The 27,850-nt window shown below is 40.8% G+C and overlaps 1 protein-coding gene across 1 annotated transcript in view; it reads right to left on the bottom strand.

Annotated features, from left to right (window-relative positions):
- cacna1c (calcium channel, voltage-dependent, L type, alpha 1C subunit) overlaps nucleotides 1-27,222 on the bottom strand; it is a gene marked incomplete at its 5' end in the record, with an annotated part of 194,491 nt that extends 167,269 nt beyond the window's left edge. The window contains one exon of the mRNA XM_080518084.1: nucleotides 27,099-27,222. Coding sequence (XP_080374210.1) covers nucleotides 27,099-27,222 — 124 coding nt within the window. The remainder of the gene's footprint in view (nucleotides 1-27,098) is intronic.
- Between the last annotated feature and the right edge of the window lie 628 nt (nucleotides 27,223-27,850).

The following is a 27,850-nucleotide window of genomic DNA, read 5'->3' as shown; positions in this document are numbered from 1 at the left end:
AGCTCATGTTAACGCTTCCCACTGAGCATATATTCATATAAAGCATCATATGGCACAGCTTTCTGCAGGAGACTAATTTTTCCATAAATCATTTAACACTTTCTTCACAGTCTGATGGCTGTTAAATACACATATTAATCTATAAAAGAAGAAAAAAGGCAGACTAATACTAACTAGTCCTCGGGAGCCCAGATTAGTTTTACCTTTTCTAATCATGCTGGATTGTAGATTATTCTAGAATAAAATGCGGAGGTGACGTTTAAGTATATCTTCATCTTACATCTACATGGGTTGTAGCTTCACTAGATTATTTCATTGGACTATTGCCTTTGTGTTTGAGCTCTTGTTTAAGGTTTCTACCTGTTATATATATGTATTGTATATTTGTTTGTATTTGTATAATCTTGTTTTAGCAAGACTCTACCTAAGAACCATTTGAACACGTCCTTAAAATAGTATTCAATATAAACAACAACTTTGATTACCCAGGCAGTTTGAGGTCAAGTAGCCCGTTTTATTCTGAAGCTTTACTCTGAGCTGTCTCGTTCAAGCTCTTTGTTGTGATGAAACTCAGAAGGACAATACAGTCCAGTGAAGGTATAATATGTGGGATATGCTTCATGATATTTAACTTTCTGTTGGTCAATTTAAAGTCGACATCGCGCTGCAGTTTTGACACATTTCTTTCTTCGAGATGCACAACTCATCCTATTCCAGTGCGATTGCTCTGTATAGATGCATTTCCATCACATCAACTCGGTGAATGGGAAAAACAATGATATAAACATTAATGTGAGTTTGAAATAAAGCCTTTTACTTGTAAAAAATAAAAAGAGAAAGGACAAATCTTGTGATAAGATGTGTCATATACTTACGAGCACATATGGAATGTTAGGTTTCGGCGGCGATAGTAAAGATAGTGACACATTTACCAATGTGTCAAACTGAAAGCATGATTAATAGACAAAGAAGCTTATAGATTCACAGAAAGGAGGTAAACTATCTATTTAGATCTTCTTATTTCTGGAGCCGGTCATGGACGCGGCTCTGAAGATGGAAACACACTTACACACACACACACACACACACACTGATCAGAGTCCTGTAAAAAGCCTGTTTTAGCCATTATAAGTGAAACGTGAAAGTGAGTCTGGTCTTTTGGGAAGTGGACTATTCTATACACACACACTCTCTCTCTCTCACACACACACACACACACACACACACACACACACACACACACACACACACACACACACACACACACACACACACACACACACACACACACACACACACACCAGTGTGGTCTGTGGGGAAGTGGTCCACGGAGCACACAAATCAAGACTGGCCTAGATAGATGGGATGGCAGGGGACGCACACACACATATTCCAGCCCGTTTCTCTCTTATGCAGTCAAGGACACTCTCATGGCCTATATAGTTGGGTCATTTCTTAGCGTAACACCTTACTCTTGTCTGATTACGAATGGAAGGGAAGGTAGGAGGAACGAAGAAAGCAACACAACTGGCACAAGCTGAGAAGGAGGGTGGCGACAGAAAGACATCAGCTTCACAAAAGACTTAATGGAAAGAACAGGAAGGCTGACAGACTGGACAGAATGACAGACGTGAGGAATTAGAGCGGGGCGAATGAGATCAGAAACACAGATGGAGAATCCAACATAGATCATACATTTACTGTTTTCTGTTGTCAAGCCCACCTACTTGGCTTACAGTTCAGCACTAATGCATCCCACTTGAGTTAATGGTAGATCGCATTTACCTGTCTTTTCTTTATGTTATCTTCTGTTAGGAAACCATCAGCGTCAAAACGACACTTTATGCATGGATATTCAGTTTCCTTCTCACTCGGAAGGTCACTCAGCCTGTGCAAGTAGTTATATGATATCTTCTGAGACTCCAAAAATGTTTACCATTGTTTTAGGATTGTTTATCTGCTGTGAAGGGTCTGATAAGGTGCATTATGGGGAACAACAAAATCACATCCTATTAAGGACTTCTCTTCCTGAAAAACAGAGCTCTTCTAAAAATAGAGACGTATTTCTGATCAGTACTTCTCCGACCACAGGATACCTGCAGCATTTCTAAAGCTGCACTCTCCTCGGTGTTGCTCTGTACAATCTACATCCAAACTGATACAGAGCTCCAAGAAATACTGATATTTGATTCAAGATGTGTCCTACAGAGAATAAAAAGCAGTACGACTCCTCAGATATTAGACACAAAGCCACTTGCCATTTTCTATTGGTTTAAACATCATTGCAGAACCTAAATCTATACTGTATCAAGATAATCTACTTTTTTTTACTATAAACTCCAAATACAATCCACCCAACTGGAAGTTGAGAAGGATCCATTCTACTGTCACATGACTTTTCTGTCACCAATACTAAGCTTCTCACAGATGTTTTCACTTGGTGGACACTCCTCTTCTTCAAAAGTCTCTCCATTTAGACTCAGCCACACTATTGATGGATATATTTAGAAACTACAACACTTGGAAACCATCCAAGTTCAGGGCGACAATTGACCGATTCCGTTGGCTTCCAACAAATTTTCAATTGAAGTCACCAAAGTTTGCCTTGAAGAAAAGACTGCCGACCCCCTTGACCTCTCATTTGCTGGCAGACACACCCACTGTCCACAACATGCAAAAGAACCTTCTAAATGAAAAGCAATGGACAGTTTCCATGGGACCACCGGGTTGTGGAACCACTGGTCTGACGTATATCTAGTATGCGAGAGCGCAGTGAAGCAGAACATCTCATGAATGCACAAAAGGCCTGATTAAAAACAAAGTGGCTGTGGACACAACTAAATGCACTGCCTCATTTTGTGCATTTATTAATACACACAACAATGGCAATGGCTGCTGTGCAAGAAGCTCGCCTGTACTGGGAGCAGCTTGGGGTTCAGTTGCCCAAGGATACATGTACAAAGCGAGTTGGATCGATCAACCAACCTTTGGATTGATGCTGACTCGCTCTACCTTCTGAGACATGGGTGCCCTTCAGACTCTGTGCTTTGAATGAGTAATAGAGGACACGTTCAGAAGCATGAGTGAAAATGAGTTTATGGAGGGTTGTGCCTTGTCCCTAACTGTATCTTACATCCTATAAAAAAAAAAGGGGATATGTGCAGAGAATGTGGGGACCAATGGCGACTTCGAACCCTCCCAACGTTTCCGAACGCAAGAGTTAAAAGAGAAGGAACTTGATGGACATCAAAGCTGCTGTATACAGTCAAAGCTTTTGCAGACATCTTTTCTGGCACTTCTAACCAAGATGGCATCTTTGGACCAGCTGCCCTTTGCTCTCCCTTGTTCAGGCTTTACTTAACCTTTCCCAGTCTGGCTGCATAATGGGAAAACTAACAGACGAGTGTTCTGCACCGCAGGCTGCAAAGCAGGCTTTTGTAACCAGCAATCCTTTGCCACAAGAAGTGATCTGACAGCTTTCGGCTCAGGACACGCACACAGAAGAAAGTGCCCCCCTCCCAACACACACACCCAGAGGCAAAGCACACACAGACACACAAATACACACACACAAACAGATACAGGGAATCACACAGCTCCACTCTTGGTTTAATCTATCTTGCCTGGGTCCTGTCACCCAGCAGGGTGACGCCCACAGCAAAGTGTGTGGAGACCTTCGGTGATAGTCCACCTTCTCTACAGTGCAGATAACTATCTGTCCATGACAGGCCCACCAGAGGCCGAACAAACAAGACCGCTGAAACTCCGAGGCAGATAAAGACACACGATTGTACATCCTTAAACATCACATCCTATGAGACAAATGTAAGAAAGAAGATATGTAGTCTCTCCAGGAAGCGACACTTTTGTCTGACACTTTCTTATAGAAGGTTGATGTTGAGATTTTTTTTTTTTTGGACATCAGTAGAAACCATTGAAGGAATACAGGTTGAACTACATTGGATGTTACAAACCATTCAAATGCTAAGGGAAGCTTTTTGAGAATAACTGCATGCCTATGAATTCCTCACTCTCCTCATTTTTCTTCTGCTATGCCTGGGTTAGTGTTGGATATAGAAACATGCATGCATTTGCGATGGTGTGAAAAAGAAAAAAAAAACAGGTAGTGGACCTGCTGAGACCCTGAGGGTGAGTAACGTTACTCCCTTTCTGATTCTCCCCTCTGAATCCATCTCACTCCTCTTCCTGTCTTTATCCTTCACCCTCTGAAACTCGCCTCATGAAATATAGATCACCTTGAGATGCCAGGCCTCATGTTTGAATCGTGAGCATGCAGAAGAGCATGTATGCACCGCCGCTGCATGTGAGGAATGCATGTGTGAACATGCGGGACGACAAGCAGTAATGAGGACGGTGGTTTTGATCATCTCTGCACATCAGAGGGAACCCAACTCTAAAAAAAAAGTCCGGAGAACAGTCAGCTGGAACGAATGCTGCTGCTCGTCGACTGTAGATACACTTTGGTCGAGACCTCCTTTCAAGTGTGCGTGCGTGCGTGTGTGTGTGTGTGTGTGAACTCTTCACACTTCATGGCTGAGTAGCCAAGTGTAGCCGAGGTCAAAGTTGGGTGAGTTCTGACGAGCAGTGGTTGAAATTGTCACTCGGTGTGAGAAAGGGGGGGGCGATAAGAGTATCTGTGGAAGGAAAATGTGGCTGAGGTAATCGCAACAGTAGTCCCTGCTGGAAATACAAATGATTAAACATACAAATACATGAATAAATATTACGACTATGAAGAGTTCATATGAGGGAATTAATGCTTCAGGAAGGTTTTTGTGAATTTACGTGAGAAAAAAAAACATTTAATAATGCACTTCTTCTGATTTGTCAGGTAAATCAGCTGTAATTTCAAATGTGGAGACGTTGCAATTTTCTTAGTTTCTTTTATCGATGATTGCATCATAATTATGTTTTGACAAAGTCACTGAGCCTGATTCTGTTGCTGCAGTTGCTGATCAGAGTCCGGTGAGGTGAGTGTGTAAACGGCTTTTAGTGTCAAGTGAAATCCTTTAACTGGGAAACACAACTTTCACAAGTGGAGACTTTTTGAGTTCCCAGCAGCACAAACACACTATTATTCATGCCATTGCTTGTCATTTCATTCTCACACACACATTAAATCCTAAAAGCCTGTTTTCATAATGCTAATTGCACTTCTTAAAGTTTGCTTTCTGAACAAAATGACACATCTGTATTGAAAGTAAAACACATGTTTCAGCAGATTAGCTCATTGCTTTGTTCTACATTTAGCAATTATTCGATAGTAAAGACAACCGATTGAAACCAGGATTCAGGGGCTTTCATACAAAACCATTATGTCGAGTTTCAAATGAAAGATTCTGATTGTCTTCATTTATTTTTATGCGATCCGTTAACGTTGCCCGGCTTTCTAAAAGCCAGACAACTTTAATGTCAATAATTAATACAGTTGCCATAAACTATGCATTACATGCAGTACATTATGTACCTGACACTACTCTGTGGTAAAGCGTATTACTTGCAGTTAGGGAGGTTTAAGTGAAAAAATCCAAGTGTAGCGTTGAATTATGGACGGACACAACTATGAATATATCATATCGCTGTAAAGTATTCTGAGATGCTGTGAAACACTTTGGGCTGATGTCAAAGAGAACGACTGAGCGATCAATGAAGGACAACCGGAGAGAGATCGACCCGCCACAAGCGTATTGAGTGGCATCAACAAAGGGAGGATGAATCCCGGGCGGGGAGTAAAACTTTATGGTGCGGCAGGTTTGAAAGATCTTCATCAACCTTGCTGCAAAGTATCCTCTCACAGTGTAATTATTTAGACTGCGCTAGACATGAGATCGGGGCGGAACTTACGGCAAAGATATGAACGTTCCGAGCTGTCAAAACACACAAACTTAGACAAACTTGTCCTTCTTGCACACACTCACAGAGAAAGCTGTAGGCCTCTGTACTGTACAGAACACAAGCCGATACAATCTAAAGCCTTCTTATCGTCGCTCCAGAGGTCATCAGCCTGTGAGATACCGGCCTATTGATACTCCGCCTCCTTTATATCCGTGTCGGTGACTAAAACAAGGTGATATAATTACCTTCATGCTCTTTCACACTGATTTAGTGAGTCTATTTGCAGAATCCCCAAGTATTGGTGCTGCCATTAACATATTGAAACCACCTGAACTGAGGCGGCACGGATCACCTCTAAATTTAAAGGTTGGTAGTTTGATTCCCCGTCTCACCCTGTCGAAATCTCGGCAATCCAGCACCACAGAACGTGCATTCCAAAAACGGTTACAATTTGGAATTCATGTTTGGATAGCAGCTTCCGTACTGGCTGCACAGGCGCTCCAAGCATGTAAACAGCAGCAAAGATCAAAATGTGCCTCATCCACTAAAACTCTCACCATGAAAATTGTTATTAAATTAGTATGCTGGTTGTTGCAATGTCCAGGATGGCGGATTTTCAACCCCAGTTTCTAAACACATAACTCTACAATTTTTCCATGAAACCACAACTTTTTTTAAAAAGTGTCATTTGAAGAACTTGAGGGTTACTTCATATAAAGTAGTAAAACAGGGCAACGCGGGCTGGAGAAACTTGTACAGACTTGTGTTTTGCCTGCATTATGTTGTGCAGTTTTGTGTGTTTGTGTTCCCATTGGGACCATAAATGGTGTTTTGTATCTCTGCTTTTCTGTGGTTAGATCTACTGCAAATGGTCCCATTATAGTGAATGCAGGCAGATGGGCTGATTAATTCATAGAGGAGAGGAAATGTATCCTCACTCGGCAATAAACCGCTTGGAAATGGCATAAAATGACTGGCTAAGTGATGGAGGAGGAGGCGAAATGGAGAAAACAAAACAGAATATCCACAACGAAAGATGGGTAAAGTCTTTAAAGGATACAGAAAGAAGTGGAAGGGAGGCAGAGGTAGAGGGGGTGAGAAGTGGATGGTGGGGGCATGAATAATATAGGCCGCTTCCTACTCTTGTCTCCCTTTATTTCTCAGCCTCTCCTTTTAACTTCAACATAGCTGTTGAATTGTTCTCTGCACGGAAACAGTGGCTTCGTTTTAACAGAGAATGACATACTGTAGTACAACACACATGAAGCACTCATGTTTTGAAGTCTGTTTCCTTTTTCTTTTTTTAGAGTTAACCCTTCAGGTTTTTGTGATTGTTATTTATTTAGACACAATGGTGAATGCTGTGACTGCTGCACACTATACTACCACAATAATAATAATAATAATAATAATAATAATAATAATAATAATAATAATAATAATAATAATAATAATAATAATAATAATAATATAAAATCATCATCAACAGATAAAAATAAATACATAGATTGTAAAAATACTGTACATTGTGTTGAAAATGCAGGAAATCAAATAATGTAATGATTAAAAGTTTCAGGGTTGTCTTTTGTACTACATAAATGAATGTTTCTTATTGGCACCTTACCTTGACTCACTATGCAGGGGAGATAAATCCTACCGATCCCAGTGGTTAAAAACAAGAGGCATACAGTACATAGACTAAAGAGTTTTCCCCTGCATCCCAACCAGTGAATCGCCAAACCACAACGGGCTTATTTAGACTTCAGAACAACACATTTGCATCAGCAAATGTTTCACACTGCATATACAATCCCACCCACTGATGTTGTCTATATTGTTGTGATATATGCACTCTACGGGAGTGCGCTTCCCTCCATACTAATTAGTCTTTGCAGTATCTGTACCTGTCATACTCAATGAGACAACTCTGATATCCTGTGACCACAACAAGACTCAAACCTGTGATTTTCAAATCCCTCAATCAATTGCATATAGATAATGTCTTGCCACACCTAGAAACAACATAAAGAAAGTATATTTGTACTACTGGTCTGTGAGAAAGGCCTGTTTGTAGCCTGAGAGTCAAAACCCAGGGCAAAGACTTACACTAAAGCGCCGTCAGTGCTGCTCATAGCTTATGCTTGACTTTATTTCTGCGAGAGGATCAATACTTTTATCATCTCAAATTGTCTCACATTGTTTCTGGACAGTGGGTGGACACTGTTGGGAGATATTTTATCGAATAAACCCGAGTGAAGCTGCACAACTGAGTGGGGCTTTTGTTCCTGCTCCTATGCGGGATAAGCCAGTGAAATGAATTCAATAAATCTAACCTCAATATCTTTTTATTTTTTATTTATTGATTTTTTATTATAGCAGTAATTTTCAAAGGAGGATTTAGACACTTTAGATTTTAAATATGAATGTGATTTTCAAACAGCTGTCTGCAATTGTACAGGTTAGTTTAGGTGAACATTTCGGCGGCGGAGAAGATGCAATCAGGAAGAAAAAAGCAGGGGAGGGGAGCGGAACAGAGGACGCCACAGGTCTGGATTCATTATTTCCACTGGTGGCTTCAGCCAGATCAATAGAAGAAGACGGCGAGCTGTGTGTCAGTGTGTGTGTTTTGGAGAGCTGGGACACATGTCCGAACACACACACACACACACACACACACACACACACACACACACACACACACACACACACACACCCTCATACATGGAGGCAGCCAAGCAGACACAATGCATGTGGGCAGGCAGCCAATTGCAACTGCACACACGCACACACACACACACACACACACACACACACACACACACACACACACACACACACACACACACACACACACACACACACACACACACACACACACAAACAATGCTGCCGGTGTTGGTGTATTGTCCCAACAGAAATGAAGACTGAGGCCCGATAGCACTAAGAGCAGAGGACAGCCTCTGGATAGATTTCCAATACCCAACCAGGGGCTTAAGCAAGACAGAGTCGTGGATAATCCTCCCTCCTTCTCCTCCTCCCCTTCCTCCTCTCCTCCTGCACCCCCCCGCCTCGTCCATCCCACCCGTCCGTGTCACTCACTCTATTTCCTGCTCATTTCATCTCTTTCTTCCTCTCTTCTCTCTCTTCCCCCCATTGGCTGCCTCCGTTTGCTCCTTTTTATCCCTTTGCTTCATTTTTTTTTTTTTAGCTCCGTCCCTCCTTCCTGTCTCTGCTCCTGACACTCTCCGTCGTGCCTCTCTTTTATCTCCTTTAATGCAATCTGTCATTCTGTTCTCTTATTTCTCCTTCGAACCACCCCTCCCCTCCATCCTTCCACCCATGAGTGTATGTGTGTGGGGGTTTTATTTTTGGTGTGTGTATGTGTCTCTCAGATGTTGTTTTTACGTTAAGAGCAGCTGTTGTTGAGTCACATCCTTAAGTTAAAGACACGGCACATTCAGAGGCGCCGATATTAACTTCTTTAATGCTGATTGGCCTTTATTCGCTCATTAAATCCTTCACTTGGCCTCACTGTGACTAACACATTTGTAAACACTCATACAGTAACTACTGCTGAACTACTGTACGCTGAATCTAAAATTCTATACTGGTCTACAGTCTTTAAAGTGCCTGAAGCAAAGACTGTTCGAGGCACTGTCTCTCGCCATTTTTGCTTATGACCCTTCAACACCAAGAAATATCGACTAACAACTGCACATGTTAAGTGTACGTTCTGCATGAGAGCTATTTTCCTTTTCTCAGGACCATTATATGGTCAGACTAAACAGATAATTCAACGAAAGCCTGAAAAAATGTTGCATGGTTTATCCTGTGTGGTTGATTATTTCATATCGGGATTATCAGCTAACAAAGGCCTTGTAAAGAGTAAGAATGACGAGAGGCTTTGAAGTGGGATCTCAGTGCCACGCAACATTAGAGGGGCCCTGAACCGACGACACCAAGACTCATTTATACGCCGGAACAAACAGTTATCAGGCTTACACAATAGCTGCGTGATTTCAAGCTGAAGCATCTGGATTTTAAGAAAAATAAGTCAATAGAGTTAAGAAAAAAAAAGAGGTTTTTATCTCAGAATCACTTTGCTCAGTTGATTTAGTTGTCACCCCCCAAAAACAATTTAATTTAGGAATACAAATAGCCCGGAGGTGTGAATCTGAGTGCATGTGATGGACTGGCGTCTTATATGTTGCCTTCCCCCATGGTTACCTGATATCACTTCAAATGTCCTGCGACCCTTAATAGAATAATCCGACATAGAAGTTGGATAGATGACCAGGCTCCATCATATCATATTGAGGTAATAGCATCATATAACCCCAGAAGAATACTTCACTCTTAAAGTACTGGCTCAGTAGTTACTTTGAGTTCTTCTAGGGTCGAATGAGAGGCAAAGCTTTGAGCTGTAAGAATCATCTGTCCAAGTAGCTTCAAACTTCAGTTCAAGAGTCTCTAGTTATAAAAACCTTTTGTACTTGATTCGATTTATCATTACACAAGTGAACCTGATTGTTTCTTAGTGAAGCTGCTGTAAGTTTTGACTGCTGAGGGACACTTTTTTCACTCCATAAGTATTCATAAACAACCATTGCAGGCCCTTTGATTCATGTATGTGCTCTCTCCTCTTGATCCTCACACTAACAATTCCTGATTTGTGTTTCTTCTTTTCTCTCTTATCCCGGCCATTTGAGACTTCAGGTTCCTTTGCCTTAAAAGGTTTAATTATTCATCACAACGCTAAATGTCCTGGGATGACTGATGTAATTGGCATGAACTTATGATTGAATTACTTCTTCCCGAAAAGCAACAAGTGAATGAACGAGTAATCTCAGACTCTCAGAGCCTGCAACAGTTTAGCATTGTTACTCGAACTTCTCTGCCTTTATGTTTAATTATTAAAGGCATTAGCGAGAAACCTAAACTAAAAACAGCCCTACTGTTTGTTTTTCTTTCGTCTGCTTGTTACTTGGACACATACGCAAACCACCAAGCAGAAACAGACCGACACACACTCAAATAAACACAACCTTAGGTGATCTGTCTGTGTTTTTATTTTTTGCTATAGAGTGATGGTAAAAAAGCGATTATGGTGTTGATATACCTCAGTGTAAGGCTTTTCCAGATAATGGTATAATCTATTCCTCAGCTCTTTTTGACAGGGGCCTCTACAGCAAGCCATGGCTGTTTGTAATTTTAAAAAAACGGATTCGAACTTGGGTCCTTCACACTGAGGGATAAGACTTGTCTCAAACAAGATAAATAGTTCTGGATCAGAGTTGGATATTAAACATGATCATCACCAAGCAAAATTACAATAATCTTTTGGTGTCACTTCGAGTTATTTCACTTCACTGTTACTTTCTTTGTAATTAGTAAATTATTGCAGGCAAGTATAAAAAAACAAAAAACAATGCAGACAAGAAAATTAACCTCAACAAATCATCATGAAGTTAAACTGAGGAGCAACTGGACTGAATAAAGGGAGATTATTGTCCAATTGCCCTGATTTCTATCCATTGGCTGGCTATCACAAACATGGAGTATTGTTCAAAATGTGATCCTGAGACTCTGCATGTGTGCATAACAGCTCTTCCCAACGGATCTATGTGGAAAGGAACATACAAAGCAAACATATAAGTGTCTGCTGCAACGTGTCTTTTGAAGTGACTTCAACAGAAATCAGGAAGCATATCAACTCCAGTCATTAGAATGAGGTGAACTGGCAGGTGGCCAACACCCCAGGGTAACCATCGGAAAGCAATTAGCATCCCTAACGGAGGAATCATGCTTCTGGCACAATGCCCCCGGGAAAAATCAACTTGCCGATTAAACAGCAGAAAACTGCTGCTGCAATAGGTGCGTGTATATGTGTTTGCGTGAGACAGAGAGAGAGAGAAAGAGAGAGAAAGTGAGAGAGAGATTTGTGTTTCCCTGCCTGCAATGGCATGAGATTCCACAGGTGGATATTTACTTAAAGCCACATTACAGATGCACATACAGTCTACACTGATGACCAAAAGTAGTCACTCTCTTTTCACTCTCATACACTTTGAATTAAATGACATAACTTTGTGGATATTTACATTTCACTTTTTTTTTTTTTGTCAAAATTACCAAAATACATTGACCAAAATTCAGCTAACACAATCAAAGCAACAAGAAGAGAAACTTGTAAGGAGATTGTGGTTTTCATAGGCAATTTACTGAGTAGGGTAATGTTTAATATCTGACTTACAGGGAATCTGAAGTTAAACCCTACCTAGATGCAGTTCGACTCACTTTCTGATCCAAGTGTCAAATACAGAAAAGGTTGGTCAAAACAAGCAATTTTTAATACACATAAACAGCAATACAACAAGTCTTATGGTTGGTCTTTTTTCTTCTGTACAAGCTCTAAATACAAGTCACATTAGAGAAAGCCTGAAGGAAAAGGCGGCGCCTCACTGACGGTCGTCTTTGGACGTTTCATGCAGCTGTCATCTCACTGTCAATCGACCAATAAAGAGAGAACTGTCCTTGGTGCTGAATCCACCAAGCAAATATGCAAGCCATCCATCCATTCTGGATCTCACACCTCAACTATGGGAGATTTGGAGTCACTGTTTAATCTCAATATTGTGTTTTTTTGGGGGGGACTGTGGGAGGAAACCAATGAAAACCCACATGTGGACAGTAAGAATATGCAAACTGAACAGAAAAACGCCTCAAAGCCTGGATGCAAAGCAGAGATATTCTCACTAGATATATTCTCACTAACAGCTATACTACAAAGCATGACATAACACCGTACACACAAGAACCTCAACCTGTGGCATGATGAGTATTATCTAAAAATCAAAAGATCTCAACTCCCTCTTGTTTTAATAATCCAAATTTAGTACACATTATCTCTTATATTGAACTTCTTGGCTGTGCATATCAGGGTCTTGTTCCTAAAAGCGAATGTTTTTTATGCACCACAGTGTAGAACTCCCCATTTCATTGTAAGAGGTATGAAAATATATTCTTCTATTTGATTCTCTACATATCTACTTGAGCAAAATGGAATATGTGTTTTACATTTTAAATATTGCGCTTACTCAAATACATGGCAGTATTTGACGTCACCTGTGTTGCTGTATAACGTTTAAAGTGGCACTGATTGTCACAATTTCAGCCAAAATGTTGAAATATGGAAACTGATTAAGTGGCATAAACTTAATTTCTCATAATCAGCTAACTCTGGTGTAGTAGCTGCACTGACAGCCTCTTTCTCTTTAAGCTAATGAAACAAATTCACCTCTGATTAACTTGATCCTCTTCACAAATTAACTAAACGCCACTTTGAAGTATAATTCTAATGTGGCTTCGTATTTCTATTATTTCAGCATTAGTGAGTTTATCTGATGTCAGTATTAAAGTGTGTGGATGGCAGAAATTGATCTGACAAGTTTATGCAAATATGCGCACAGTCACATTCTCCATTAGGGGAAATGAACAACATGTGCTGGGGAAACTACAGGAGACGAATTTCAGGTGATGGGGGTTGATGCTGCATGAGCGAAAAATAGCAAAATAAATGAAAAGGCATTGAGATCTGTGGCAACGCAGAATTACTTTTAGATTTTTGAACTTGAAATCCTTCGACGCAAATTGTGTGTTTCTTGCTCTTGTAGTTTGGAATGTTTACAGCAGAGTTATATTATCCCTTAATAATGAAAATGAGGTTTTAAATAGATATCCAAGCTCAACCTGTTCACTATCAAGTTTGTTCCTGATCCGATGGTTTAGAGTCAGCGGATATTTCCACTCATGCTGAAGATGGAAGATGATGCTGATATCCTTCAGTTCTTAGGAAATCTTTAACGCACCACAAGTCCTTTCCGCACGTGATGATCGATGAATATGACATCATAGAGATACAGCCAGCTATGATTTGTCTCACAGACTGTACACACCTGCCCTTCACCGTGGTGCCATTGTGTTTAAGCTGATCAGTGATTCGGAGGATGAAACATGGTGGCAGCTTCTGCAGGCAACAGTCTGCCTGTGATGAGTTGCTCCCCGCAACAAACTGTTGGTGGGGGTGCCTTGCTGCGACACAGATGCACGCACAGGCAGGCGCGCGCGCGCGCACACACACACACACACACACACACACACACACACACACACACACACACACACGCACGCACACACAACCACCCCTCTCCTCATCCCCTGTTGCTATGGAACCTGTCGCCAAGGCAGAGGTATGTGGTTGTGATGGAGGTGGTGGACGAAAGAGACGACAATGACTATGATGGTGACGATGATGGTGATGGTGATGATGGTGATGGTGATGATGGTTGTGAGAGGCGAAATAACCCCTCGCTGAATTGCACGGCTCGGTTTTCCATAAAACGAATGCATTGCTGGGCTTTGCTCTCTGCAACGTGGGTGGAAGGAGCGACGCGTAATACTGCGCAATGCAAACAGACCCATTCCCTCACCGTGAGACGGACCCGGGCGCTGGATTTCAGCTCGCTTTTTTCAGTTTTCTTTTCTTTTTTTTTTTTAAGGTTGTTTTTTTTTTTTTAACACTTCAAAAAGTCTCAAACGTTAAACTTCGGCTCGTGTCTCGTGCGCAACGACGCACTGTCCTCTGTGCCATCCCCCAAAAATAGCACATCACCAACCCAATTCTCCGAAGACAAATAAGTCCTGCAGGCCCTCCCGCTGCCACCTGTCATCTCTCTGCAATTGCTCTGGTATTAAGGAGCCCCGCGGACACGAAAACTTGGATTAAAACATGACGAATACAGACGCTGATTATAGAGGACTGGGGGGGATCGATTGTGATCGAGCTCCTCTGCGCCCACTGTGCTTCCAACCCTTAAAACATACAGACGGCTTCATATATCAGCTTTTCAGTTTACTCTCCGATACGGGAAGAAGGAAACGCACTGAGCAGCCGAGATCTGTCAAATAATGCGGGCACACATGCTGCTGGTGGGATTTTCAAGCAGATCCAGTGAAGCTCCCCGCCTACAACTGCCTGTTGGCTAAATATGACCACTGCCCACCCATCATGCCACAGTCCTCCGGTGGACAGGCCTGTGTGAGGGGAAAAGAAAAGAAAAAAAACCTCACAAGTGTGGACTGAACCAAGCGAGGAAAAACGGGCCTCTTTCCAATATGAAGCTCGAAACCTGCAGCCTTCTTGCGTGATTGCTGCACAAGTTCACTTTGCTGCACAAGCCTGCTGCGGGGAAAGATCGAATGAAACCAAACTGCGCACGGAGGAAAAGTGGAATGAGGAGAAGTGCATCTATCCATCTGTTGAAAATGAGCAAAGCGCTAACACCCCTTCCCCCCCCTCTCCCTCCCTCCCTCCCCCCTTCCTCCTCTCCCCCCTTCCTCCTCTCCCCATCCCATCCCCATTTCGAGACCATCATACCTCTCTCACTCCCTCCCTCGCTCCCTCATTGCACAGTTTGGTGTTTATCATAAATAAAAATGACACCACATACCTTGATGGTTCTCAAGGGTGTCCTCCGGGATGTACATGTTTTTGCTTTCATTTACCATAAATGTAGTCCGGCGTTATCCCTATAGGTGAATGTCAGAGAGAGAGAGAGAGCTGGAGAGGAGGAGGAGGAGGGAAAAATAACAAGAGAGGGGGAAAAAGCCCCCCAAAAATAAAGAAATTAAAGAAGGGGGGTAAGAAGAAAAAAAAAACTGCCTTGGCACGGACAGTTTGGGGTATTCCGTTGTTTGTTTATGGGGAGGGTTTCTTCGGATGGAGTGAATATTACCTAATCCCCATGATGGAGGTGAAGGCGAGAAAAAAGAGGGAGCTTTCAGCGGAACCGGTCGGGAAAACGCACCGGTGCATCCCTCGGTACATCCGGGCCCTAGGCGAGAAACATGAGACCAGCACCGCGTTCAATTCAATTCACACCTCTCTCTCTCTCTCTCTCTCGCTCTCTCTCTCTCACTCACTCTCTTCCCCTTCTCTTCGCTTTCTTCTTCTCCTCTTCCTTGTCAGGAAAAAAATAAAAAATGCAGGTTTCAAAATGTTACAGAGCGCGGGCGCTGTCAGTGACGGTCGCAATGGAAGTGCGCAAAAGACGCATTCGTGCGCATCTTCAGCAGCGTGTCAAAATGTGAGAGGATGAAGAGGAGGTGGAGGTGATGGAGGAAGAAAAGAAGGAGGAAGAGAGGAGGGGAGATTTTACAAAATGAAAAGAGTGTAAATATTCCATGACGGGTAGCACGGGGTTAAATCTCCCAAAGGGTTGTCGGTTATTCCACGTATCTACAGCAGAGTCCCCCCAAATGAGAGAAGCCAGGCCGTCATCCGGAGACGAGTTTCTCTGTCCTGATCCAGTCCATGATGGTCCGGCGGTGTGTGTCTACCAGTCTGTCTGTCTGTCTGTCTGTCTGTCTGTCTGCCTGTCTGCCTGCCTGCCTGGGTCTCACTGATCGGGAGTTAGAGCTCCTCTCTTCTCTCTGCCTCTGCTGCTCCTGCAGCTCAGCTCTGCAGTGATACCGAGAGAGAGAGAGAGAGAGGTAGCCCCCCCTCCCAGTGCATGTAGACGCTTTGACTGTTTCCAGATGTGTGTGTGTGTGTGTGTGTGTGTGTGTGTGTGTGTGTGTGTGTGTGTGTGTGTGTGTGTGTGTGTGTGTGTGTGTGTGTGTGTGTGTGTGTGTGTGTGTGTGTGTGTGTGTGTGTGTGTTCACGCCAAAGAGAAGGAAGGAGGGAGGGGAGACTGTATAGGCAACAGTGGAGTATGGCATCCAGATGATGATGATGATGATGATGATGATGATGATGATGATGATGATGGTGGTGGTGGTGATGATGATGATGAAGGCAAAAGATGATGATGGCGTGCATGTGCGTGCGTGTGTTGAGATGAAGAGAAGGGCCCACAGAATTAAAGCAGGAACGAGGCGGGAGCTCGATAATAAAGAGGCATAGAAAGGAAAAAGGTGTGGAGCCATCTGAGCGTGCCCACTGGGCGAGGAGACGGAGAAGCACGAGCGGGAAGAAATGAGAGAGTGTGTGAAAGGAGGGAGGAGAGAAGAAGACGACGGGTGCCAAAGATCCAGAAGGGCTTCAAAACAAAACCCGCAAAGACAGGATTTCTGCAGGAGCCCAACAGGGATGGGAGATGTTGGACTACATGGGGTTTGTCGGTGGTTCCTACACATCTGGACTGCTGCAGCCTCATTCTTTTCTTTGGCCAAGGCTGTGTTTACACACACACCAAATATCTGGTTTTTCAACTCTTTTATGACTCAAACTCTGATCATTTCATGGCTTTCTTAAACAGTAAGAAAACACACACACACACACAGGAGGAAGTTGTTTTTACACGTTTGAATGCTGCACAAAAGCAAATCCCACAAAGTTAGAGGGATTGAAGGTCGGCACTCACAGATTCAACATAAGCTTTTCTATCTCAAGGACAATGAAAACGATTTTCAAGGGATTTAATTCTATTTGTCCTGTCCCTCTCATTTTTTTTGCCCTGGGGAAAGTGAAGAGTGTTTCAACATGGCTCTCCATGGCCAGAAACAAATTTGCCCCGGCCCCCTGAGGCACGTCAAGTCATCTTCTGGAGACATGGGCTTGTTTTCTTAGGTGACTCCACAATGAATCGAGGCTCATTTGAGAGTAAAACGTAAAAAAAAAAAAAAGCCAACAACATGTCCAGGGCTACTCTAAGTAGCCCTGGACTGAGCTTTGATGACATTGAGTTTGGCTCTCCAGCTCAATGAGCCCTTTGGTTGGCCAAATGACATGTCAGTTTCTAAATTGAGCTTCCCCCCCCCCCCCCCCCCCCCCCCCCCCCAAAGAGCTTTGCACTGGCAGGTTGATATGAAGGATTTAATAACACACACACACACAAAAAAACATTTTTCTCCATTTTTTATGATGGAATTAACAAATGACCACTTCTCAAATAGCTGTAATTCAAGACTATTTTCTAGTTTCATAGCATCTCATGTCACTCATACTTGAGTACAGCATGTGATCGACTCTGCCTCTTTTGATAACATATATTACTATTGAGTACTTCCACAATTCAAAACTTTTTTCTACATCCAATAGGTGTTTTCTTTTAATGGAGAAATCTCAGGTGAAGAGTGCAATCCATGGACAGACGTCATATTAAGAGAAAACCTACACATGCATAAAGGTGACCTGTAAACTCCACAGAGAAAGACCAAGCCAGGACTCCAACCAGGGGACTTGCTATGATTTGAAAGACAATTTCTGCTGTAAAATGCACTTAAAATGTAATATAAAGGGATTTTTGGGGGGAGAAATTGACTTTGTATCTGAGTATTTTCTTACAACTGTACATGGATTCACGTTCAGAAATACAGATTTTCAACTTTTTCCACCCCTAACGAGATATCTCAGACGGCCTTAGTGCCTATGAAATAATGGGAATGTTAAACAAAACGGAGTTAAATGGGTTCACAAATAGAAAAGATGCTGAAAGGTAACCGCATATCCAGATTCTAATCATGGCAACGGCCGTCCCATATAATTGTCTTTGACACTGAATACGAACTTCACAATGTGCAGACCTCATGTCAATCTCCCCGCAGGCTATAATCAAGGAGGTGAATCTGATGACTCAACCCAGCCTGGATTCATTTGTTCAGTGCGGCGGCTCACAATCCCCGCCCACCGTTCTGTAACGGAAGAAAGCTCTTTGTCTTCATGTGTCACAGAAGACATAGTAAAGACAAGGAGACAACAGATAAATGATTCCATTGATGACATCTGACAATCGAATTGTCTTACTTTGAAAGGACGTGCCGTTTTGTGATGCAGACGTTATATAAATATACTGTATTTGGCGGGAACGTAGGAATTGTAGACTGCCTGCGCTGATGAAATAATTTGATATTGTTAATGGTTTAATATCACAGCGTGTGAGGACTCGTCCCTGAGGAAGAAATAGCTCCTTTGAGTTCCATGTCATCATGTATAGGGACTGATAAGGAGGCTGTTTCACTGCATATGTTGAATTTTACTATTAAAGCGGAAGAGGCTGAAATAAATCTGCTGCTTTAATCTGAGTTGATAAATCTGACTGCTTTTGGGGCTTAAACACTTGTTTATACGAAGCCGGCTTTAGAAGTGAAAGCCATGATTTAAATATGCACTACTGTAATTAAAGAGTTTTGGGAATTTCTTTCATGTATATAAATGTCATGGGGCTTCTACCGGTACTTTGAAAAAAGACGGATCTGCAATTTTGGAAATGATTGAACGCATTCTTGAGACAAATAACAAATTTTTACATTTTGTTTGTTTAAAAGCACATTTGATTTACTTTGTTTGTCGAAATGGATTTAGTTGAAAAGTTGTAGTTTCAGTTTTTTGCACAAGATTACTTTTACTTGTAATTAGACAGAGAGAGATACTTGACTCTCAATTCTGGCAATGAATCCACTTATTCAGCACTCTTTCCACTTCCGCTAATTTTGTTTTAAACTGTATTTTGATTTTCAAGAATACAAACAATTAAGATCAGTCACAACTGCTTACAGTCTTTATTAAAGAAATGTATTATGTAACTTTTTTAACACAAGATGATCTTGTGAGATAATAGTGAAGTAAAAAAAGTGTTTTTGATTCCTTCAGATCGTTGAGCAAAGTAAAAAAAAAAAAAAAAAACTTCAGATATATCCTTTACTAGAGTTGTTTCCCACTGCAGATAGTTGTGGTATTCATGAGACAGATGGACAGTAAAAGCCATAACAGTGGTCAGAAACAGTCCCTCGACTCTCCTGCCAAACTCGCCTCTGTTTGATTCCGCTGGCCAGTGAATGGAAGATAGACGGAAGAGAAAGACTGCGGGAAGGAAGAGCGGATGGAGGGCAGGCCGTGGGAACAGACACTTCTGCCCAGGGGACACACACACACACACACACACACACACACACACACACACACACACACACACACACACACACACACACACACACACACACACACACACACACATAGAAATGTTCTCTGTAGTCCAGCCTGCACATGGAATATCAGCTCTATTTACGATGGGTCTATATTTGTAGTCCTGGACCCTTTTGTATGTTGGGGCGGGTGCGACTCTGAAGCCCAGTTGGTCTCTGGGAATTTCTGAGCAGACAAACATTGAATTGCTCGTATGCCCTGTGGGAAACCAACAACCTGCTGGGAGAGACACTTATTCCAACAGGGCAAATCTGGATTTAAAACTTTTTTTTTGGGGGGGGGGGGTTATAAGTGATTAAGATCTGGAATATTTAACATTTTTAATATTATCACATTTTAAAAAAAATGCCTGTTGAGGTAAACATGTGTCAGATATTGTATAATTACTGAGAGATTGATGGAGAAAAAAAGAACATTTAAGATTTGCTTTCCAAAATACACATTAATAAGAAGTATTGGTTCACCGTGTTTCAGGCAGTAGACGAACAAAATTCTGCAAGAGTGCTGTTAAGAGAACAACAACACCCAATTCTGGATTCTTGACAGCCTATATGCATTTAAACCTTTATGAAAATTCATACACACACATCAGAAGCGGAGACTCTAAACCCAACAGGAAGTCCGCTGGTTGACGTTAACGGTGAAATACGTGTGTTGAAATCCTACAGGATAAATCCAAGACACCTAAAATAGCCTGTATGTACACCAGTACCTCCCTGGAATCAGAAAATCTCTGATTTCTGTCAAGTGCCGTTTGAGCCGCAGAATTTTGACATTTTTCACACTTAGATGTAACAGTTAGCCAACGTTTCCATCACATTGAACATACAACAAACCTATGAACTGTTGTCATTTGTTGTTGCAGCTTTGCGAAACAAATATCCTCAGCACCCTTATAGGCTAAAACAACAGAATACGTTGAGTCGTGCTCCAGGCAAGATACTGTGGGATTTTATATTCATGGACAATAACCTTTACTGAAACTCTGCAGTGTGAATGAAAAAAAGTTTTGATGTCAATGTTTAAGAAATGACCGCTCATCTTTACTTTTTGAAAAATACATGATGCATTTTGTCAGGTTTTTTTTTTTTTTTGGTGTGAAAATCTAATAACAGTCATTTGGCTTTTAAAAAACTGTGACATCTGACTTCCTGTTTGGAAAATGAATTTACAATAGAAAAACCCTGAGGCTGCCTGTAGGTTAACTGCTTTACATTCAAAACTTTCGACAGTTTTGACTCCATTATTAAAAAACACTGCTTTCAGGGTTTGGCATGCGTACATCGAATGTCCATAACTCTTCCCCTGTTTATGATACCTATAAAATTTTGAAAAAATAAACTCACTGAAAGCATAAAAATGTAGCTTTGTGTCCACAGAGCAAGTATTAATAAGATTTCCAGGATATTTTGATGACAGACACAATCCATTACCGTGCAGCAAAAGCTTCTGAGTCGAGTTACAAAAACACAGAAGACCTGCCAAATAATTAAACTTATTTTGAAAAAAGAGGCAGAAAAAATACTTACTGCACATTTTTTGGATGATTCTACAGCAAGAAGATATGTTAAAAAAAAATAAATAAATAAAAGAAATATCCATATGGCCTGAATTGAAGAGGGTTAAATCGAATAGCAAAGAAACAAGTTTGTCAAGCTCAACGCTAATGGAATGTCAGTATTTCTAAGATATAATGGTGAACCGCAGTGACTTTGTCATAATAGAGGAGAGCACAGATCAGAACATGTAGTGCTGGATATGGATCATTACCATGCAGCCCAACAGATTCTGCCAAAAATGAGTATTGCTGAAACTAATTTTACAAATGCATCGCTCCCGTTTCAGTTTCTGTTGTGTCAGTGAAGATACATTTCAAGGAAGGATTTATTAAGTGTCTGAAGCTTGTTGTTGGTGAAATATAAACCGCTTAATGCTGATAAAAAGGGACTGAAATCAATAATGATTAAAAAATACAAAAAACACAACATGGCTCATAAGTGTAAAATCATTTCTTGTCTTATCTTATCTTATCTTATCTTATCTTATCTTATCTTATCTTATCTAATCTTATCTTATTTCACATGCCTGGGTAGGTAACTGTTTTAAACTTGCAATACAAAGTACATTTTGAAGAGAAAGTTTTTACAATCTTGGTATCTTCATCTCTGCTGCGTCCTTTTCAGCCATCTCTCTTTATGTCCTGCTATATTATAAATCCTCACTAAACAAATAACTGAAAATACCTGAATAGAAGAACAAGACAAGGACACAGCATTTGTGCATGGGGTAATAGAAAATAGATATATGCTTTAAGGCAGAGCTTGAGTCAGTCTCTCTTTAAATTTCTGTTGTACACCATCACCCACCACAACAAGGCAGAACTGTGTGGGTACGCTCATAAATTTATGTTCTTGTATTCTCCCTTTGCCTTCAGCTCAACTCACGCTCATACAGTGAAAGGGTGGAGGAGTTTTACTCATCCCATTGACGCCCCCTAGTGAATTTGATTGGAAGTGCAGCTGTAGATCAGTCTTGCCCACAGATGAATGACATACGAGAGACATTACTAGACACACGAGCTGGTTACTTGGGGAAATGTGGAATGAACACAAACTAAAAATAGAATTAAACAGGATGTATTTCTAACGAGTCTTGTAAACTCGGAAAGAAACTCATCTTTGTAATTTATGCAAGTAGAGAATCTTACTCGCACAGCATAGGCATAGCTTTAAATTTAAAATAGTTATAGCCTGAAATTTCATTTTCTGCCAATATGCCTGATAGCATTAATTTTAAGGCCAATTTAATAAAATACGACACAACTAATTTGCTTTTACTGTACCACAAGAGAAGCTCTATTATCTCTATTTAAGTGGATGCAAATAAGTGTACATATGAAAGTTGGTAGTTGTCTTCAATAATAATAATAATAATAATAATAATAATAATAATAATAATAATAATAATAATAATAATAATAATGATAATAATAATAATAATAAAAATAATAAAAATAATAATAATATATCGATCATGGGTTTTAGTCTCATTTTAGTTCAACGGGCCACATACAGCCTCATTGTTCTTCGAGGGTTTGATCAGCAACAGGACATCATAGCTCCCTTTAAATAAATATTTTTGGGCTAAATACGAATGTTTTACATGCGCAAAAAGAAGGGAGTACATAATTAAAAAGTTTGCATTTAGTTTCATATCTTTGTGCAAGACCTAAACAAGTTGAAATTTACAAATACAAACAAGTAATTTCGACATTATGCCATTTTAAATGATCGCGCTATATAGTGAATAGAGTGAACTGTAACCAAACCAAATCAAACCAAACCACCATCTACCATAAAGACCAGCACTGCTGATTAATTGAATTTACAGGTTACGAATTAAATAATAAAAACATGGCTTACCTGACATCAGTGTTTATGTCATGGTTTCTGCATTGATTTAGTGATGAGATCACTTGAATCTGAGTTTTATCCAGCATTTGAAAGCATAAAACCGGAAATCATTCAAGAAAAACCCTTCAATCTATTTTTCAAAGTTGATTGATCGGGCTCGAGTCTCTATCTTGGCTCAGCTACTCGTGTCTAAGTTGTTTACAATCTCGCTGATTAAACATGGCCGATTTCGAACTCACTCATGACAGTTACAGCTCATGAATCCTGTATTTTTTACGTTTTGCGAGTCTTAACTTTAGAATCAGGTTACCGAGCAGCCACCGACTCTACTGTCTCCTCTCTTGCCTGTAGTTTGAAGTGTATATCCGATTCGTGGGAGCCGTTAGCGGCTGTGGCTAACTGCGGAGCTAACTTCTCCCTAGGCAACAATGACAGCGACTTCTGCGGGAAACAGCAGCTGCCTCACGGCTAAAGGGCTGGATATAAGTCTGGCCGCTCTGCAGCGACAAGACCCCTACATCAACAACATCGTGGACGTGGCCAGCCAAGTCGCCTTGTATACTTATAACAACAGGTCGAATGAGTGGGTGAGCATGAAGTTTGGTTAATTCTCGTCTGTGCTAACTTAGCTTAGCTTAGCTCAGTCAAATCTGTTAGGCGCGCGTTCAATTCAGAAATCAAAAGTTAAATATGTTAAAAAACAAACAAACTGCTATGTGTGTTTATATATTACATCGCTATTAATTCTAGATTTGGATTGCATAAATCTTACGGATAGTGTTGTATTTACTGCTATATAAATACAATTGAATAATATATACTTGATCATAACAAAAAATATTTTGCCTATTTTATTCAATTTCATTCTCATATTTATTGGAGTTGTGGGTTGCTCGATATAGAACTGCAAAAGATACACAATGATGCCAAAGGAGATTGAATTTCATTTATTTGTCTGCTTTTTAGGAGAAGACAGAAGTTGAAGGCACACTTTTCATCTACACAAGGTAATGGTTATATTTCACAAGCTTTGTGCACTTATGCAAACTATCTCACCTGTGGATATGCTCATTCAGCACTTCAGTGAATGCCTTTGACATTTGAGACATCCTGTGCTTACATTGTTCACTTGTAATCAACCCTGCGCACAGAGTAGTTGCATTTACTCGGTTCTGTCATGGTTATTTTAGTATTATATGTATTCAGTAATTTTTAATAAAATTTCCTTGATATTTAAGTGTCAATTTTTATCCTAAAACTAATATAACATGGCATTACTGCACTGGATTTTGTTTGCAGGTTGTGTATTTAAAAAAAAAAAAAATGAGATTCCCTCTTTTAATTTCAGGCTGGCATCTCCCAGACATGGCTTCACCATAATGAACCGACTTAACATGGAAAATCTGACAGAGCCCATCACCAAAGACCTCGATTTCCAGCTCCAGGACCCCTTCCTGCTTTACCGCAATGCACGATGTAAGCAGGAAGACACACTGAAAGATGCATGTCTCCTATCTCAAGATAGTTTGGTTCTCAACACAAAATATACTGCGCTGACCGCTCCATTGCAGAACTGCATTGATGAGTAATTTGTGAGCATGGAAAGCCTTCTGCAATATTTTTTTAGTTTTGGACCAATTTTGAATGAAAATAGGTCCTCAACCAAGCTTCCTTTCTTTATATATGTTATATTCCCGACATTTTTGCACAGTTAAAGATATTTTGCCGGTCATTGTGAATCAGAAGAAGGTTCATTGAACATCAAGAGCTGAAACCACCCATATACAGAGAAACTGTAAATGTGTAAAAATATAATTGTAAGATTAATGGGGGTCTTGATTCAGCATGCGCATATAGAGAAGCAAATGGAAAGGATGTCCAAGGACGTCAACAGGGATTGACAATAATATTTCAAAATGTTTATGTTTTCCCAATATTTTAGTAATATATCATAACTCTCCTGCCTCCTTATATTGGTTACATGCCACAGAGCAATGCTCTCAAATAGCAGGTGATTATTCTTATTGTCAGGGACTTTCAAGTGTGACCATGTCATACATTTATTTACAGATCTGCCTATCATTAGAAATTAAATAAAAGATTATCAACGGACATGTACAGTATTTCTAGCGGCTCCATAAAAGGATCTTAGCCGAGGTATTCCAGTGAGTTTTATCAGCGTGTCTCCTCCTGAGACCCACATACGGCTCTTAGACGCACAAACACATTGCTGACTTGGGCTGTTTGACAAGAGCCTGACAGCACTACCAACCCAGCCAGCAGAGATTAGATACAATAATCTACACACACACACACACACACACACACACACACACACCTCTCACTGTATCTTGGCCTCACTCAGTCTGAGTTAAACGCAGGTGGAATGCAGTGTTTAGATACCAGTGGATTCCGCCCGCCTGCTTTGATCCCCTTACTGTATTCTATGTGTCTTACCGACACACAACATGTATTCAACTGACACACAACGCCTAATACACGACTTGAAGCTCAGTGAAGTTGTGTAGTTAGACCTTCAGCATTAGGGGGCAGAATATAGATGATCTGTGATGGTCAGAAGTGGAATATATATATCAAGTGAACATCTAAATTTCCATTGGAAGGGATGGAATTTTAAAATAACTGTTACTACTTATCGCAGCACAGACAAAAAGAACATGGGCTCTTTCAGTTCGAGAGTGGGTGGATACATAGCTAACTAATGGTGTAACCTCATTGTGTTTTTTGGCAAACACTGACAAAGCAACATAGAAAAGACAATGTTTTGTTTGTGTGGTAACAGATTTTTATCTTCTTAACTGCTTCCAGGTTTTTTGACCCTTCTGGAGACTTTTTCGCACCATATATTTTACAAAGTCTATAGGTTCATCCTGCATTTGTTCTACTTGCTTTATTCAGAGTAGGGTTGGGGTTAGGGTTGCTTAATCTTTTCTGGGATGACATTGAGCAGAACTCTCTGAAAAGGACCTACGCAGTCAAATCGATCCTTAATTATCTAAAAGTGTCAACCATTGCGCCATAGCAAGGTATAACTAGAGGTAATTGAAAAAAGCCCGAACATACAATCGTTTGCACATAAAAAGAAACATTACCTCTTGTGCATTTGTTGCATGTCTGTAGTATAATGGTGCATGAGTGTGGAGGACCAGCGTTCCAATCACTAGTAAAGCCTACAGTACAAGTTACAATCAATTATTGTAGCAAATCTTGTGAAGAAAAACTGTATCTAATCAGACAATTTCACTGTATAGTGACCCGAAATCCTTCCTCTCTGGACGGCAGTCGAATGGTAATGCTGCCAGTGCCGGAGCACGGTGACCTCTGTGTGCCGGGGTCGTGGAATCTTATCATTAGACAAACATGTAGCTCTCAGTGCTGCTGTAACTTCCTGGAATGGCAGTTGGCACAAGTGGCACCCCAGGCTAAAAATATACTTTGAAGATATTACACAGAATGCAGAAAGAGTTGGCCTGAACAAGACGTTATTTATCTGACAATTTTTTATTTTTTTTTATTTTTTTAAATTCACACAGAAAGGATTTGAACGTGTTTTTCGATCAACATTGACAGTTGCAGTTTGGTTGCCCAGTTTTTGACACAGAAATTAGATTCCACTTTGGTTTACACTTTATTTTTTAACCTTAACATTTTGAATGAGGTTTTGATACCGCTATATATTTAACCAAGCCATTTTCAACTTGCAGTATCACCAAACCGTTAACGCATTCATACTCTGTGGTCACCCCTGATGTCAATCTGAACTGTCACACTCTGCCTACTAGCCACATAGCCATTCGGTTAGTAAATTGTTTCGACAGCCTTACCTCCCGGTCGGACATACGTGTATCCCAGGTCTCTCTCCGACACCAACGATCCTTTGAACCTGACCTCAGGTTCTTCCTCCAGCCTCTCGTGTTTAGGTTTCCTCTGAAACAGGCGTCTCAGCATGTTTTTCTCAGGAGTCTGTCCACAATCGGCCGTCTAAATCAGCTCCTGGAGTTCTTTTTCTGGTCAAATGTTTAGTGCAGTTGGTGCCAAAGGTGATGTGGCTCTTCCGGTGATGATGGTCTTCTATCAGATGTAGAAGCTGTGCTGATGGAACAGTGTAAATGTCCCAGGTAACGGAGAAGTTTGCAGGGACTGTAAGTAGGCCACAAGAGGATGACGTAAAGGTGCCGGAACAGCAGTACTGTCTTCTTAGATTAGAGTTTCACTTGCTTTAAGTCTAAATATTTACTTTTTCTCCATTGAACACACTTCATTCCTACAAAGAGGGGCAGGGATTTGCTTTTATATTGCAGCGATTCCCAGCATGACTATGGTTTACTGTTAGACTACTGACAAAGTGACAAACCCCCAGTAGACTAAATACAGTCCAAAAATAATTTCAGTTCTGTTTTTCATCACTGGTACTATGAGATCTCTTCACAAAAAAAGTGCTGCATTTATAACACTATTAATCTATCTTGGACATCACTGCTACGTGTTTGCATATATATTTTAACAAGCCAAACTAACTATCGTTAGTTGCCCCAGTTAGTGCATCAGTTCTTTTCATCACAACTGACTTCAAAAG

This window comes from Blennius ocellaris, assembly GCF_963422515.1.
Source record: "Blennius ocellaris genome assembly, chromosome: 22".
NCBI lineage: Eukaryota > Metazoa > Chordata > Actinopteri > Blenniiformes > Blenniidae > Blennius > Blennius ocellaris.
This window is presented reverse-complemented; position numbering and strand designations above follow the sequence as displayed.